Source organism: Camelus dromedarius, chromosome 24 (assembly GCF_036321535.1).
Source record: "Camelus dromedarius isolate mCamDro1 chromosome 24, mCamDro1.pat, whole genome shotgun sequence".
Taxonomy (NCBI): domain Eukaryota; kingdom Metazoa; phylum Chordata; class Mammalia; order Artiodactyla; family Camelidae; genus Camelus; species Camelus dromedarius.
In genome coordinates this window covers 23,446,623-23,461,238 of record NC_087459.1, presented here as the reverse complement: position 1 = coordinate 23,461,238, position 14,616 = coordinate 23,446,623, and the positions used below count along the sequence as shown (strand labels likewise).

General features: G+C 48.1%; 1 protein-coding gene across 1 annotated transcript in view; it reads left to right on the top strand.

Moving 5' to 3' along the window:
- The window catches only part of GALNT17 (polypeptide N-acetylgalactosaminyltransferase 17), a 364,793-nt gene that overhangs the window by 167,861 nt on the left and 182,316 nt on the right, over positions 1–14,616 (top strand). The window contains exon 3 of the mRNA XM_064478595.1: positions 6,831–6,997. Coding sequence (XP_064334665.1) covers positions 6,831–6,997 — 167 coding nt within the window. The remainder of the gene's footprint in view (positions 1–6,830; positions 6,998–14,616) is intronic.

Genomic DNA, 14,616 nt, shown 5'->3' with positions numbered 1-14,616 from the left:
TAAAATTAACCATCGTGGGCAGTTAGACTTGTTTGGTGACCTAATTTCATAATCCAGCCCTGTGTCCACAGTGAGCCACGGAGAGGAAGGAGGAGTTTATTTCCTGGTTGAAGAAAAGGTGAGGTTGTTGGCGGTGGTCGCCCTAGACAGCGTGTGGGGTTTTCTGATACTTTGTGCCAGTCAGTATGCACTGGGTCACTGTACACAGCCATTTCCAAGCTCAAGAGTGGTAGCATTTTTGCAATAGGGCTTCCAAGGAGGAGCCCCATTTCTCTTCCTGGTCATAACCCATGGCTTGGGATGCCTTGCGTTAAGGTATACCAGTCATGTCTGTGGTTAAGCAAGTGCCCTTTGTGCTCATGGCCACGTGGAATTCAGGCAGCAGCCAAGAACTGTCTGTTTCACACATCTGCCTTTCCTTTCTGGTTCCTTCTATCTGGCAACTGGATACCACTATTTGAAAAATGAATCCTCTTACTAAGCAGCTGGGCTACGCTAACACACTCTTGACTCTAAGTTTGAGGGTGTGGGCTTTGGGGTATGTACAGAGTATGTGTCTGATGCTGACCAGTGAGGGTCTGGCCAGGCCAAAGAAGAGTGTGGCCAGCGAGGTCGGGGAGCTGGTGTGTCTGGATGTGCGTGGGAGGAGAACGGGGATACTTTTCAGGTTTGCTCTTATATGTAAAGCACATTCAGTAGTTAAAAGGTAGATGCCCAAGAACCTGGACCATCTGTTTTGAGGTGGATTTGATGTCATGTGGATGTGATGCTGGACTCCCGCAGGAGGAGTCCTTGCTCCCACAGCTGCCCTCAGCAGTGGGAGGAGCGGGTGGGAAGATGTGTCTATTTCCAAGCCTGTCACAATTCTCAACAGTTTCTTACTGGAGCTCGGCTACTCTTGGCTCGGCAAGATGTTGTTTTCTGACTTAAACTACCTACTCTGTTTGACTCCCACACCTCCCTCCCTCTCATTTCACTCCACGTTGCCTCCTGGAGCCTGGAGAGCTTGGTAAGTTCTGGGCTTTGCCGCCAGCTGTCGACTCTTTACTAGTGGGTCTTTGTATCCTTATGCATGTTTCTGGAGCACTTTGAAAATGAGGAAGGAAACAGCCTGGCAGGAATTTGCAGAGCCTGGTATGAGTCTGTGGTTCCAAGACCTGGCTCTTCGGTGCCCCGTCTCTAAGCAAGCTTAGACAGATTTCTTCTGGAAGGCCCTGGAAGAGAGGGAGAAGGGGACCCTCATGCCTCCGTGTGCTCAGAAGTTGCTCTGACTCCTGTCCTTCCCTGTGCTCTTGACCAAGCAAGTGTCATCCTTGGTTCATCCTTCAAACCCGGCTCACAGCTTGTCTGCCCTCCTGGTCCATCTCAGCTCATCTGTCACCACTGGTGTAGGTAGAGTTGGTCCTCTGTATCCATTGGTTCCACATCTGCAGATTCAACCAATCGTAGATTTGGATCTGCAGTTGGAATCCACAGTTGACTGAATCCACAGATATGGAAGACCAGCTCTACTAAGAATTTTACATAAGGGACTTGAGCATCTGCGGATCTTCTGTCTGCAGGGGTCCTGGAACCCCTCCCCTGTGGGTGTGGAGGGGTGACTGGGTCGCCCTTTGGCACCAGCATTTGCAGCCTTGCTTTACACTGCCTTGTCCTATGTTGAGTGTGTTTTAGCCGGCAAACCCAGCCTCTGGCTACTGACAGCAGGGTTAGCGCTCGGACAGCGCTTGGTGCTGGACCCTTCACTGGGGTTGGGCCGATGTGGGGACAGGCTAAGGGGCATCACTGCATCTGGGAGCCGGAGCTGAGCTGAGCAGCTCAGAGGGCCCTGCAGGCTGGCCGCAGTGATGGGCCATGTGGGCCAAGGGACACAGAGAAAGCAAGTAAGCTCTGGGATGGGAGCCCTCACCACAGGTGGGGCCTGAGGGACTAGTGAGCAGGAGTGGGACCAGGGGCAAGAACCAGACCCTGAGCTCAAGCCCGGGGGCTCCTGCCCTGCACAGGCCCTACCCAGCTGCCCTGAGCACACACCTCTGCACCCTCCACACCCAGTCTCTGTAGGTCCGGGGCTCTCTGACCCTGCCTTGTAGGGTGGCGGGGACAGAGAGATGGGCCTGGATGCACGAGGACCGAAGTGGGTTGATAAAAGCAGAATCTTTGCAGGACCCTCACAGGGCTAAGAGCAGATGTGGCCTCTCTCTGCTTGGGGTCTTCAGTTAAAGGACTCTGATAACTCCCTGGGGGACCACCACCCAAGTGGCCCCCTGCCCAGTTTCACAGCCGGAACAGTAGGAGATTTGCCCACATTGGCACCAGCCTTATCAACCCTACTTCTGCTCACATGTCCCACTTGAAGGGAGCTTTCTTCGTGTGTACCCTGTCTGCCCCCAGCAGGTTACGGGCACGGTGTAGCTGGCCACGGCGGGCCGTCTCCTCGGTGGGGCTTTTTGGGCAGAGATAAGGAAGCTGAGGCTCAGAGAGACCAAACAACTTAGCCAAGGACCCCAGCTAGGAAGGGGCTGGGCTAGAAATTGTGTAGAGGCTTGTCTGCTGTCTACCGCACCCTGTCCCGGGCAGGCAGGAGCATTTGCAAGAGTCTGAAGGTCAGATGGTAAAGTTCACATGCAGGCACTCCTGCTGCTTTTCAGACCTGCTGTGTGACTTAGGGCAAGTGACTTCACATCTATGAAATGGGGATAATAACACTGCCTACCTCATAATATGGCTGTGGAATTTAATGAGATAGCACAGTACAGGGAAGCTTCCAGAAGTTTCTGGCACATAGCCTGCACCAAGACTGTGACATGTTGTTTATTATTAGCTTCATCATCTGCAGCCTCCTGGGTCTCCTGGGGGTTGGATCTAAATGTTTTTTACAATGATGTCCCCATCATTTGGGGGTCCTCTTTCTGTTTCCAGGTTGGGAGACTGGGTTAATAGTGTGTCTTGATACCGTTTACCTGTACACATTGGGGTCTTAGAAATTGCCTCCTTCAAAGGCGGTCATGGGCAGGGATCTGCTTCTGAGAGGGCGTGGCCAGCTCTTTGGGCTTTGATTTCTTTCCCGCTGGAAGCCTCGACCCTTGATCTTCTTTCATGTCAACCAGGATTCTCTCTAGTGAATTCCCGGAGGCAGCCCAGTCTCCCCAACCCTCCTGTTCTTACTCGGCGCCAGCAAAGAGCACGTGCACTTCTGGTGTTAAGTGAAGTCTGTGCCAGTGGCTCTGGCGTGAGGGGAACGAGGGAGGGGAATAGTCGTTACCCTCGGGCAGTCGCGGAGTTCAAGGAGGCATCCCAGACAGATGGACGGACAGATGGGCAAATGTAAGGTGTCTAAGAGACCTCACTTGGTTGGTTATTTGTCTCTGCTTGTGATTCTCGCTTCACAGAGAATCTGGTCCCCTGTTAGCTTTTGGAGGAGAGGAACCTGGTCTTGAATTTCTTTGTAGCCTCTCTTCCCGCCTGGAGCGTTGACTGAAATTGATCCCGACGACCTTGAGATATTTTCCCACCAACCTTTCTCTTTCAGACAAAAGAGTGTTTATTTCTTACCGACTAGTTACTGAAAGGAAATGTGTGATTTCTGGGACCCACTCCTCAGTCTGCGTTCCTAGAGGAAGTGCACAGAGCCCTGTGGATTTTGAGGAACTGGGCAGTTTCCGTGGTGTGCCCTCCTCTCTCCCCAGGAATCCTTCAAATCCGGAACCTATTCTTTCATCCGCATGACCTTCCAGGCTACTCTCACTTACCTGGATCTTGCAGTCTGGGAGGCTGTCAGGAAGGCAGGAAACACATCTGGTTCTGGATGTCCCATTATATGGAGACGGGGCTGGACGCAGAGCTGAGCTGACTGCTCCCTTCCCCAGATCTCCCTGCCCCTGGGCCGTGGCCAGGGCCACCCCCAGAGCACTGCACACACCACCTTGGCACTGAGCACCCGTCCACCCTGTCAGCTCTGCAGGAACTCAGAAATTGGTGGGGGGAGGGGATGCTTCTTTTACGTCAGCCCTTGCCTGCAGGGCGTGGGGTACCCAGGTATGTGTTGTTTAGAAACACCGTCTGAGGGTTATCAGGCCACAGAGGAATGTTTCAGCATCAGCTCCTAGGGACAGGAACCATGTCCACTCTCTTCCTCTGCGCAGTCACCACTGTTTCTAAGTCCTGTGAGGCCTCTCTCTTTCCTTTGCACCATCCACCTTTAACCTCCCTCCCCGCACTCATCTGCTGTGTTCAGCATTGGGTGTCTGATCAGAAGTAGCTTATGCGTCAGTTAATGCCTCCTCCTTACAGCAGGTGCTCACAGCCTCAGTTGGCCTTCTCTCCATCTCTCCAGCATGTTGTCTGCCTCTCCTGTGTATCAGGCCATAAGCCAGGCTTAGAGATTTTTTAAGGCAACATCTACCTCTCTAGAGCAACTAAATCAGTTCTGATTTTCATAATGACTGTACTCATATTGTCTGCCTGCTGTGAAACCCTCAGATGTCAGGCACCTGAGAGGTGAATCACTGTAAGCTGGGCAAGCTTGGAGACTGACCAGGGCCCTTGCGGGGAGCAGAGTCCTGGGTGGGTCCTGCAGGAAGGCCCTGGGTTGAGTGAAAAGCCTGGAAGCCTGGCCCGTGGTGATGGGAAATTTACAGAAGGGAGCAGAGGAGCCAGGAGGGAGGATGGAGGGGCCAGGCAGGCAGGCTGGTCTTTCTATTAATTGGTACATTGCATTTTCCCAGGGACTTCACAGGTTGTCTCACCAGACCCTTATGAGGACCTTAGCCAGGCAGTTTTCGAGCTGAAGAAATATGATCAGTGTGCCCAGGGTCACAAGTTCAATGTGTGGCAGAACGCTTCTCACTTCTGAGATCCCCCCATGGTTTACTGAATGACTGCCTTGACTGTAAAGGGGCAGGTGCGGGGCCCCTGTGCCCCGGAGGCTCCCATGAGTCCCTCCTCACTAGGGGGAATTACCTGGGCCGGCCAGGAGGCCTGACCCACAGCTCAGTCTTGACTGAAGCCTGACCCCAGTGCCTGTGGCTGGAGCGGACAGGGCTGGTACAGTGAAGTCTGGCCTTCTTGCTTCTTCATTTCCAGGGCCAAATCTGAAAAACTAAGGCCCAAAGACACCAGCCCCAGGAGTGAATGCTCAGAGTAGGCGGGTGTGTCCGGTGGGGGTGCCCGCGTGGATGGCGAGGATTGGGCTGAGGAGGAGCAGCTTTCAGCCAGCCAGCCCTGGATGGCTGCCGGCCCCTGTCCGGGTTCTCCGAGGGGCCTTCCGGGACGTGCTCTCCTCCCGGATCACCACGCAGTCAATGCGATGGTTCCCGCCAACCGCCTGGGAGCCCGTCAGTAACCATTCTCATCTCCTTGGCAGCCCCCAGAAGTGAATTTATAGCGACGTGGTAAAAATGAGGCTGCATGATCAATGGATCCCTGGACGGTCTCCTCCAGGAGACACAAATGTATATTGTAACAAAACTTTATTTTCCTCCGAAAAATTGCCTACATGATTAATATGGCCCGACACAGCCCAAGCTGTTCAGCATAAAGAACAGCTGTATTTCTTGCTCCCTCTTCGGTACTGCTTCCCTCTCCTTCCATCCTTCCCTCTCGTTCCCTTTGTTTCAGTCTGGAACACATTGTGCCGGATACTGTACAGTCGCACACAAGGAGCAGGAGGATGTGTTGAAATGCACTCGCCCCGTATTCCATTCTGCTCTCTTTCCACTCGGTATTTCCGACGTGGCTCAGACTAAGAATAAAACCAGAGTCCCCGGTGCTCCGCGGACAGAGTGCTGGTGTCCCCGTGACTGAGCCCTGCAGAGCAGGTTCCCTGGGCATTCAGCCACCCCTGATATCACCAGGGGCCCCCCCAAGCTCTACACCTCCGAGTCCAGCCTGGATGAAAAACATTCTTCTCTTTTACCCCTGTGTTCGGGGATGGGGGAGTTGCTGAATATTAGGAGGCAGGACCTCTTAGGCAGGTGGTCCCACTTCTGGCCCCCAGGGAGATTCTAGGAATGCTTGCAAGAAGAGTGACGTGTGTCAGGCAGCACAGTCCTGGCAGACAGAGGACCCCGCCCTTATTATGATTATTTGCATGTGTTTTGTGTCTTCTTCTAGCGTGTGGTCTCCAGGAGAGCAGAGGTCTCCTGCACAGTGCTGGGTACCTAGTAGATTCAATAGATGCCTTAGTTTGGGTTCTCCCAGAAACAGCCCCTGAAACAAAGATTTGAGTGCGTTAGTTCATTTGGGAGGTGCGGAGAGCACCAGTAGTAGTGGAGTGGGAAAGCAGGAATGAGAAGGGAAAGCATCCCCAAGGGAGGGTGCTCTGCAGATTGCTACTGTGAGTGATGAAACTTAATCCCAGTGGGGGGAACTCTGGGAGGCAGTGTACAACCCATTTCGCAGGGATCCAGCTCAAGGGCGAGGGAGCTGGGGAATTTATACATCATCTCCCAGACAGCTCTGGATGCGAGCCGACGGGGGTGAGGCAATTGCTTGGATGGCAACAAAGCAGGTGAAGGAAGGAAATGCAGGTGCCCGGGTGGGGAGTCGGCAGTTGTGCACTCAAGTGGGACCTGGGGTACAGTAGATATGTGCCCACAACTGAGGCTTCCCATTCCGATGGGGCGGTAACTTTGGGAGAAAAGAGGCTGGATTTCGTAAGTGTCTCCTTCTTAGGTTTCATTCTCAGTTCTAAGAAGCCAAGAGGAAACCAGTGATTCTGGCCTCGGGAGGATGTGTGTGAGGACCGAGCTGACATCCTTGCTGTGTGCAGCCTCAGTGCCCGTGCCTCGCCCCTTCCTCTGACCCCGCTCTCCCCTGCTCTTTTCCCCCAGGTGTAAGGAGATGAAGTACTCCAAGGAGCTGCCCCAGATGTCCATTATATTTATCTTTGTGAACGAGGCCCTGTCGGTGATCCTGCGGTCAGTCCATAGTGCGGTCAACCACACGCCGACCCACCTGCTGAAGGAAATCATCCTGGTGGACGACAACAGTGATGAAGGTACGGGGGCTGCCAGCCTGCACACACTTTTGGAGAGGAAGAAGCAAGCACACGATGTCAGTGGTGGGGGAAGTACCATTTTCATTCCATCCTGAGCCCCAATGTCTTTGTCTCCTGTCTCTGGGGTGTATCTGGGGGTTGGGGGCTGTGTGGGAGGAAAAAATCCAGGCAAACACGAGTCCATTGGTCCTTGAGTCCTCCAAGGCTCCTAAGAACAAATTGCTGGTTATGTCTGGACCATCTTCCCCTCCTCATATTCCCTAAAGTAGATGACACTGAAGAGCTGAATTCCTCCACACTCCGCGCTCCCCACCCCCAACCCTATCTCTGTCGTCCTTTTCCGAGCGGCAGAAGAAAAAAGGAAATTCTGTCCTGTGATGGGAACTGTTCATCATACAGAATCCCCTGTGAATTCATGTCTGAATTCATTCCCTGCTGGGCCACTGAGCCCAAAATGACTGTCGGTACAAATGCACCGTATTTGCAGGTCTTTTGGAGTTCAGCTCTATTAAGAATGTTGGTTCAATTAAAAAAGTTATAAAAAAGCAAATCTCAGATGGCAATAACAAAAGTCCTTTGAAGTCCTCGGAGATGAAGGCCTAGTGTCGAGGTGTTGGTAGGGGGGTTGCTTTGTCTAATTGTACCTTTGTGTTGGCACACAGCCTACAAAATTCACTGCAGGGAGAGACCCCTGCACAAGCTGGTGACATCAGAGAAAGCCAGCCAGTGTGCATCCTTAAGGCCAAGGAGGCTTATCTTCTGAGCAACTGAAGGTTTAGGGGAAGGCCGAACCCCCCACTCTCAGCGGGATCTGTAGAGGTGACCCTGGGCTCCCCCTTCAGGAGAGGCTGAGGAAGAGGCTGGACAGTGTCATGGGTTCTGTTGGAAACCTGTCTGTCACATTTCATCAGCCCAGAAGTTGAAGTTCCCCTGCCACTTTTGAACTAGCTGACTGTTCCCAGTGAAGGGTCTGAGGGTACCTGAACCCGGCCATACACCCGTCAGGGCACCACCGTCTCCCGGGCCCGCAGGTTGGAGGACTGATGGGTCCTTTGCTGGGGTTTCACATCCCTGTGTTTCTCCCTTTCCCTCGGGCCATTTCATTATCTGTATTATTCTAAAACGGACATGGAGAGTCTTTTAGTTCCCTGGAGCCTCTCAGTCATCCAGCAAAGTCACGGCTCACAGTGCCCTTCTCTGCAGCCTCCCTGTGTGCCCGCCGCAGACCTCTGGCTTCAGGAGTACTTCCGTGCCCTCTGCGGAGAATCCTGGCTCCTCCTGCCCCCTCCGTCTGCTGGTTAAGTCCCACTTGCTGCCTAGGTGTCCCCTATGTGTCACTTCCTGGCAATTCCTTTGCTGACATCCTAAGACCCTTGCTCTGTGCTGCCTCAAGGTTTACCTCATAGAGCACGTGAGATCACACACGTGTCTGTCACAGCTGGAGTCTCACCCAACAGGGAGTAAGCGATGAAGGTGGATGGGGCTGGGAAAGGACTAGTGGAAGCTGGCAGCACGGTGGCTGAGGGGGTGCAGAGCAGAGCTAGCACACCAGAGAAGAGGGCGTACTGTAGGTGCTGGACTGAAGTGGAGTGAGGACTCATGACCAGTGGGGCTCCCTTCCCCGAGGAAATCTCAGCAGACCCAGCCAGAGAGGAAGGAACAGAGGAACAAGTCAGTCTCAACCAGAACACAGGCTCTGTGAGAACAGGGGTCTCCAGTAGATGTCTTAGTGCGGGTTCCCCCACCAAATAGCCCCTGAAACTAACTTGAGTGCATTAGTTTATTTGGGAGGTGAAGTACACAGCTAGGGGAGGGGGGAAGTCAGACTCAGAAGGGAGGCATCCCCCAAAGGGGGTTTATGCAGATTGTTACTGTGGGTGAAGGGAACTGAATCCCACTGGGGGAACTCTGGGAGCCAGAATAAAACCCACTCCTCTGAGTTGACCTGCTCGAGGATGAGGGAGCTGGGGTATTTATACACCTCTAGCACCCAATGCTTTTTCATCAGAGCCTCCTAGAACCCTGAGGAATTTCTACATCGGGAGGCCTGGGGTGGGTTTGAGAATTTGCATTTCTTACAAGCTCCTGGGGGATGCTGCTGCTTTTGCTGTTGCAGGGACCACACTTTGAGAACCACTGGGTTAAGTACCATTTCAGTAGTTCACACTTCGGATCTAAATGAAGATGTTTAGTGAGTGAGAAAAAAATGAGGATGAGGTATTTGTTTCAGTCTGATGATAAAGTTAATTCCCATTCATCCTCCCCTGTCCCCCAGAATACTTAGGGAACCCGGAGTGGACCACATTAACATTGTTTCCCTCTTTTCTCTCCCTGGCTCTAGCCTCTGTCTTTTCTCCAGGCTAGAAGTGCCTTTAACTGGAAGAGAAATTTAACTTTTTTTTCTATATTAAGATTTTCTTTGTGACTAGTATTAACAAGTTTTGTAAATGTTCTATACACACTTGAAAAGACCCCCTTACACTGTAATCATGGAATTGAATTCCTGCCAGACATCAATTTTGTGTATTTAGATAGACTATGAGTTTATTTTCTTAAGTCTTTTTGATAATGGTGTTTTAAAATCTCCTCCTACAATGACTGTTCCTTCCTGTGTTCCTAATAATGTTTGATTTCTGTATCTTGTTGTCAGTTTATTTGGCAACTAGAGATTTGTATCTGCACGGCTTCACTATCAGCGGTGGCGGTTACCATTATGCACTGCTCCCTTTAGTTTAAAAGCATACTTTTCCCCCTCTGCCTGGAATATATTTTGTCTAACGTTAATACTGTTATCCCTGCTTACCTTCTGTTTGAATTTGATTAAAGCTTTTTTTCCAGCCTTACCAGTTTTTTTTTCCTGATCTTAAAAGTAATGCGTGCTCTTTGTAGGAACATTTGAATGTATCAAAAAGCACATATAATTGGGAAGAAACAAATGCTGAAGAGACTAACCAGAAGCAACTGCTCATTTGCCATGTTCTCACCCTTTTTTTTTAATGCATATTTTACATTAAGGTCCTGTAGTAAAAACAGGTTAATGTTCTTCTTTTTTTTCCTCCTGAATGGTGGAGCATGACATCTCCTTTTTTATTAAAAAAAAAAAAAAGTTCTGCAACCATCATTTTACTGAGAGGAGACTGGTCCATTCTCAGGCAGGTCAGGACTGGCTCACATGGGGACAAAACCACCTCCACCCCCCGTGTTGTCACGTACATTCAAGAAAATAGAGGCTTTTTCAGGAATTAAAAAAAAAAATACTGGCTCAGGGAAAGTGAATAAAGCCAAGTGACTCTGGATCTGTGTGCACAGGCTCATCAGGGACTTTCCCTTTTAGTTTTTGGTTGTTTTAAGTCATTTGTTTCATTCCACTTGAATATTGACATTGGCTTAAGTTAGCCCCAGTAAGATGCAATGCCTTGTACTCTTGTGCGTTATTCAACTGGAGTCGCTCAGGCAACATCACTGCTCACCACGTCCAGTGGGCACTTTCCCGCGCCTTTCTGGCCATGTCTGACATTGTGGGCAGCTTCCTTCTGGGCATTTGTCTCATCCCAAGGCCCTGGCACACTGACATCTGACGGTCCTCTCGTCTTCCCCCCCTTGGCTTCCTGCGTCAGCTGGGATCACTCATGGTTCTCACCACCAGGACACCCTGGGCCACCTCCTCCACTGTACACGTTCTGGTGATCTCCAGAGCCATCCCCCAGCCCCGAGCAGCTCAGCCTCTCCCCCGATCTCCACACTTGTGTGTCCTCTGCCTCCTGGATGGCTGCCCAGGGTCCCTCTCAAACTGTAAGCTCAGTCCAGTGACTAACTTACCATTCTCCTCGCAGCCTCGGAAACCTGCTTCTTGTTCTTTATTCCCTGTCTCAGTGCAGGGCTTCACCTGCTACTCGGTTATCTCATCCTCAGAGACCAGAAGTCTTTTCATGCACTTCTTCCTCCCTTTCCCACCAGCACCTGGTTGGTTACTCTTGACTGTGATCCTACCTGCCCATATCCGGAGCCGCTAGACTTCATTCAGGCCATCAGTGCTTTTTGCCTTGATCTTTATTTGAGGGGGAATTCAGGTGCATGGAATTATATCAGCCATAATTTTTGACATACCCCATCACTGATCCATGTATAAGTCATCCTTTATTTACTTTCCCTTATATTCAATTGAGATGTAATTCGCATAACATAAAATACATCATTATAAGGCGTATGCGGTTCAGTGGCTCTCAGTATATTCACAGTGTCTTACAACTCTCGCCACTGTCTGATTCCAGAATATTTCCATCATCCCTGCAAGAAATCCTGAACCTGTTATCAGTCTCTCTCAGTGCCTTGGGCAACCACTTAAGGTACTTTCTGCCTCTATGAATTGGCCTATTCTGGACGTTTGATCTAAACGAAATCTACAATATGTGGCCTTTTATGTCTGGCTTTTTTCACTTAATGTAATGCGCTCTAGGTTCATCCATGTTGCAGCATATATCAGTACTTCATTCCTTTTCATGATTGAGCAATACCCTGTTGTAAGCATATAGCGCATTTAATTTATGCTTCCTCAGTTGGTGGACATTTGGCTTGTTTTGACTTTCTGGCTACGAGGAATAATACTGCTATAAACATTCATGTGTGTGTTTCTATATGGACATGTTTACAGTTTTCTTGGGTATATACCTAGGAGTGAAATTGCTGGGTCATATGATAATTCTGGAGTTAATCTTTTTTGAGAAACTGTGAGACTGTTTCCCACAACCAGGCTTTTTCACAGAGGCTGAGACATTTTACATGCCCATCAGGAATGTATGTGGGTTCCACTTTCTCCACATCCTCACCAACATTTGTTATTTTACTTTTAAGAAAAAATTATGACCACCCCACTGGGTGTAAGGCAGTAAGTATCTTGTGGTTTTATTTGCGTTTCCTTAAAGACTAATTAGTTTGAGCATCTCTTCAAGTGCTTATTTGAAGCAATATCTATTCAAATCTTTTGACCATTTAAAAGTGAGTTATTTGTCTTTTTTGTTGAGTTGTAATTCATTGTTCTGTATATATTCTGGGTATGCACTCTTATCAAATATAGTCAGTGTTTTTTGCAAATGTATTTGCAAATATTTTTCCCATCCCCTAGGTTGTCTTTACCTGCTTGATAGTGTCCTTTGATGCACAAATGTTTTTAATTTTTGTGAAGATCAGCTTTGTGTATTTTTGTTTGGGTGTGTGTCATATCTAAGAAACTATTGCCTAATCCAAGGTCACAAAGGTTTACCCTATGTTTTATTCTAAGAGGTTTATAGTTTTAGTTGTTCCACTTAGGTCTTTATTCATTGTGAGTTAATGTTTGCATATGGTTTGAGGTAGGGGTCCAAACTCATTTTCTTTCCCATGAGGCTATTGAGTTGTCCAACTACCATTTGTTGAAGAGACTGTTCTTTCCCCATTGAATGGTCATGGCACCCTTGTCAAAAATCAACTGACTGTAAATGTGAGGGTTTATTTCTGGACTCTAAATCCTGTTTTATTGATCTACATGTCTATCCTTAGGCCAGTACCACAGTGTCTTGATGGCTGTTTCGTTGTAGCCTTAAAATCAGGAAATATGAGTCTTCCAACCTTGTTCTTTTTCAAGATTGCTTTGTCTCTTCTGGGTCCCATATATCAATATAGGCATTTTAGGGCCACCTTGTCTGTTTCTGCAATAAAAGCAGTTGGAATTTTGTTAGGGATTGCACAGAATCCATAGGTCAATTTCAGGCATATTGTCATCGTAACAATAATAACACGTCCAGCCCATGAACATAGAGTGTCTTTCTATTTATTTAGGTCTTCTTTCATCTCTTACAACAACATTTTATAGTTTTCAGTATACAAATCTTGCACTTCTTTGATTCAATTGATTCCTAAATATTATATTATTTTTTGATGCTATTGTAAATGGAATTGTTTTCTTAATTTCATCTTTGAAGTGCTTATTGCTAGTATATAGAAATGCAACTGATTTCTGTATATTGATCCTGTATCTTTCAACTTTGCTAAACTTGTTAATTAGCTCTAATTTTTTGGAGGGGGGGATGTCCATTAGAGCTTTCTATATATAATATATCATCTTCAAATATTGATAATTTTACTTCTTACTTTACAAGTTGGATGCCTTTTATTTCTTTCTCTTGCTTGGTTTTCCTGGCTCCTTTGTTTTTGTTTTTGTTTTTACAAAAATATACTTCCTAATAAATGCTTGCTATTCCTACCATGTCAAAAACAGAAACATCAACCTACGTGCTTTCCAAAGAGTTAAGGAGGCCTCTTCTGGAGAAGACAGCTAGATCACCAGTGATCTCAGGAAACACAAGGCTTACTGCAGTCAGGGCGCCTTGCTGGGATATTGTGTGAATCAGGTACTGGGTATAAGGCAAAAATCTGGACAGATGGAATTAGGTGCCCTGGGTTTCCTGCTTCTGACCTCATCAAGTGTGCTGCCTACCCTCAGGAGGAGGTCGAAGCATTAGGATGAAATGAGTGTCCTCACTGATTTAGGCAGCAGGCGTGGCGAATGGGCACAAACTTAGCCTCTGGTCAGAGCATCTAATTATAGGGAAGGATGGGGACGAACTCATTCAGATGATCTATCCTCAGCTTGAAGTGTGGTGAGGTTGCAGGAGAGATAGTAATGGTAACCTTCAACATGTCTGCCTCAAGTCACACGGCTCCCGTGTGGACCATTGGCCATGGCGGCTGTGCACTGTTGCCTCCTTGGACCTCTCTTCACCATCCTCCTGGGATCTCCTTTGCCCCTCACCTATGCTGGATTCTGTGTTTCTCTTTCTTGGTTTACATACTTATTTTGGTGAAACTCAACAACTGGAAGCATCTCAAGAAAGACTACAAGGAAGAGAGAATCTTTTGAGATCGTCCATGTCTGATGAAAGCTTTTTCCTAGTCTTCTGTGTGAATGATGGCCTGATTGAGTTAGACATCACCTTTCAGAATTTTGATGGGTTTGCTCCGTAATTTTCTGTCTTGCAGTATTTTTTTTTTTAAAAAGAAACAAAGGCATTCTGAATCCAGATCTTTTCCATATTTCTTTCCTTTCTGGAAGCTTGTAGAATCTTCATTTTGTCCCCAGAGTTTTGAAATTCACAGTGATGAGTGTTGCTGTGGGTCCATTTTCATCCATTGGCTGGTCATTCAGTGGCTTCAATCTGGAATCTAATGCCAGTTTCTGGAAAATTTCTTGGAATATTTAATTGACGATTCCTCCCCACTTTTTCTCAATTCCCTCTTTTAGCATTTCCCATCATACTCCACTATTAAGCCTCCTAGTAAATCCCTAATTTTCTTACCTTTGCCCTCTTATCTTTTTGTTCTGATATATTTGCTTTCTTCAGTTTTATCTCTGTTCCCTTCTATTCAGTTTTTTATTTCTGCTATCATGATTTTGTTTCCAAGTCCTCATTTTTATTCTCTGAAAGTTCCTTTTTATAGCATATTGTTTTTATTTAATGGAAACAATATGTCTTCCGATCCCTTGGAGGGTATTAATAATGTCTTATTTTGTTTTTCAGTTTTGTTCCTGCATAAACTGGTTTCCATGAGATGCTTTGTTCTCTTTGTTATTTCGTTTCCATCTC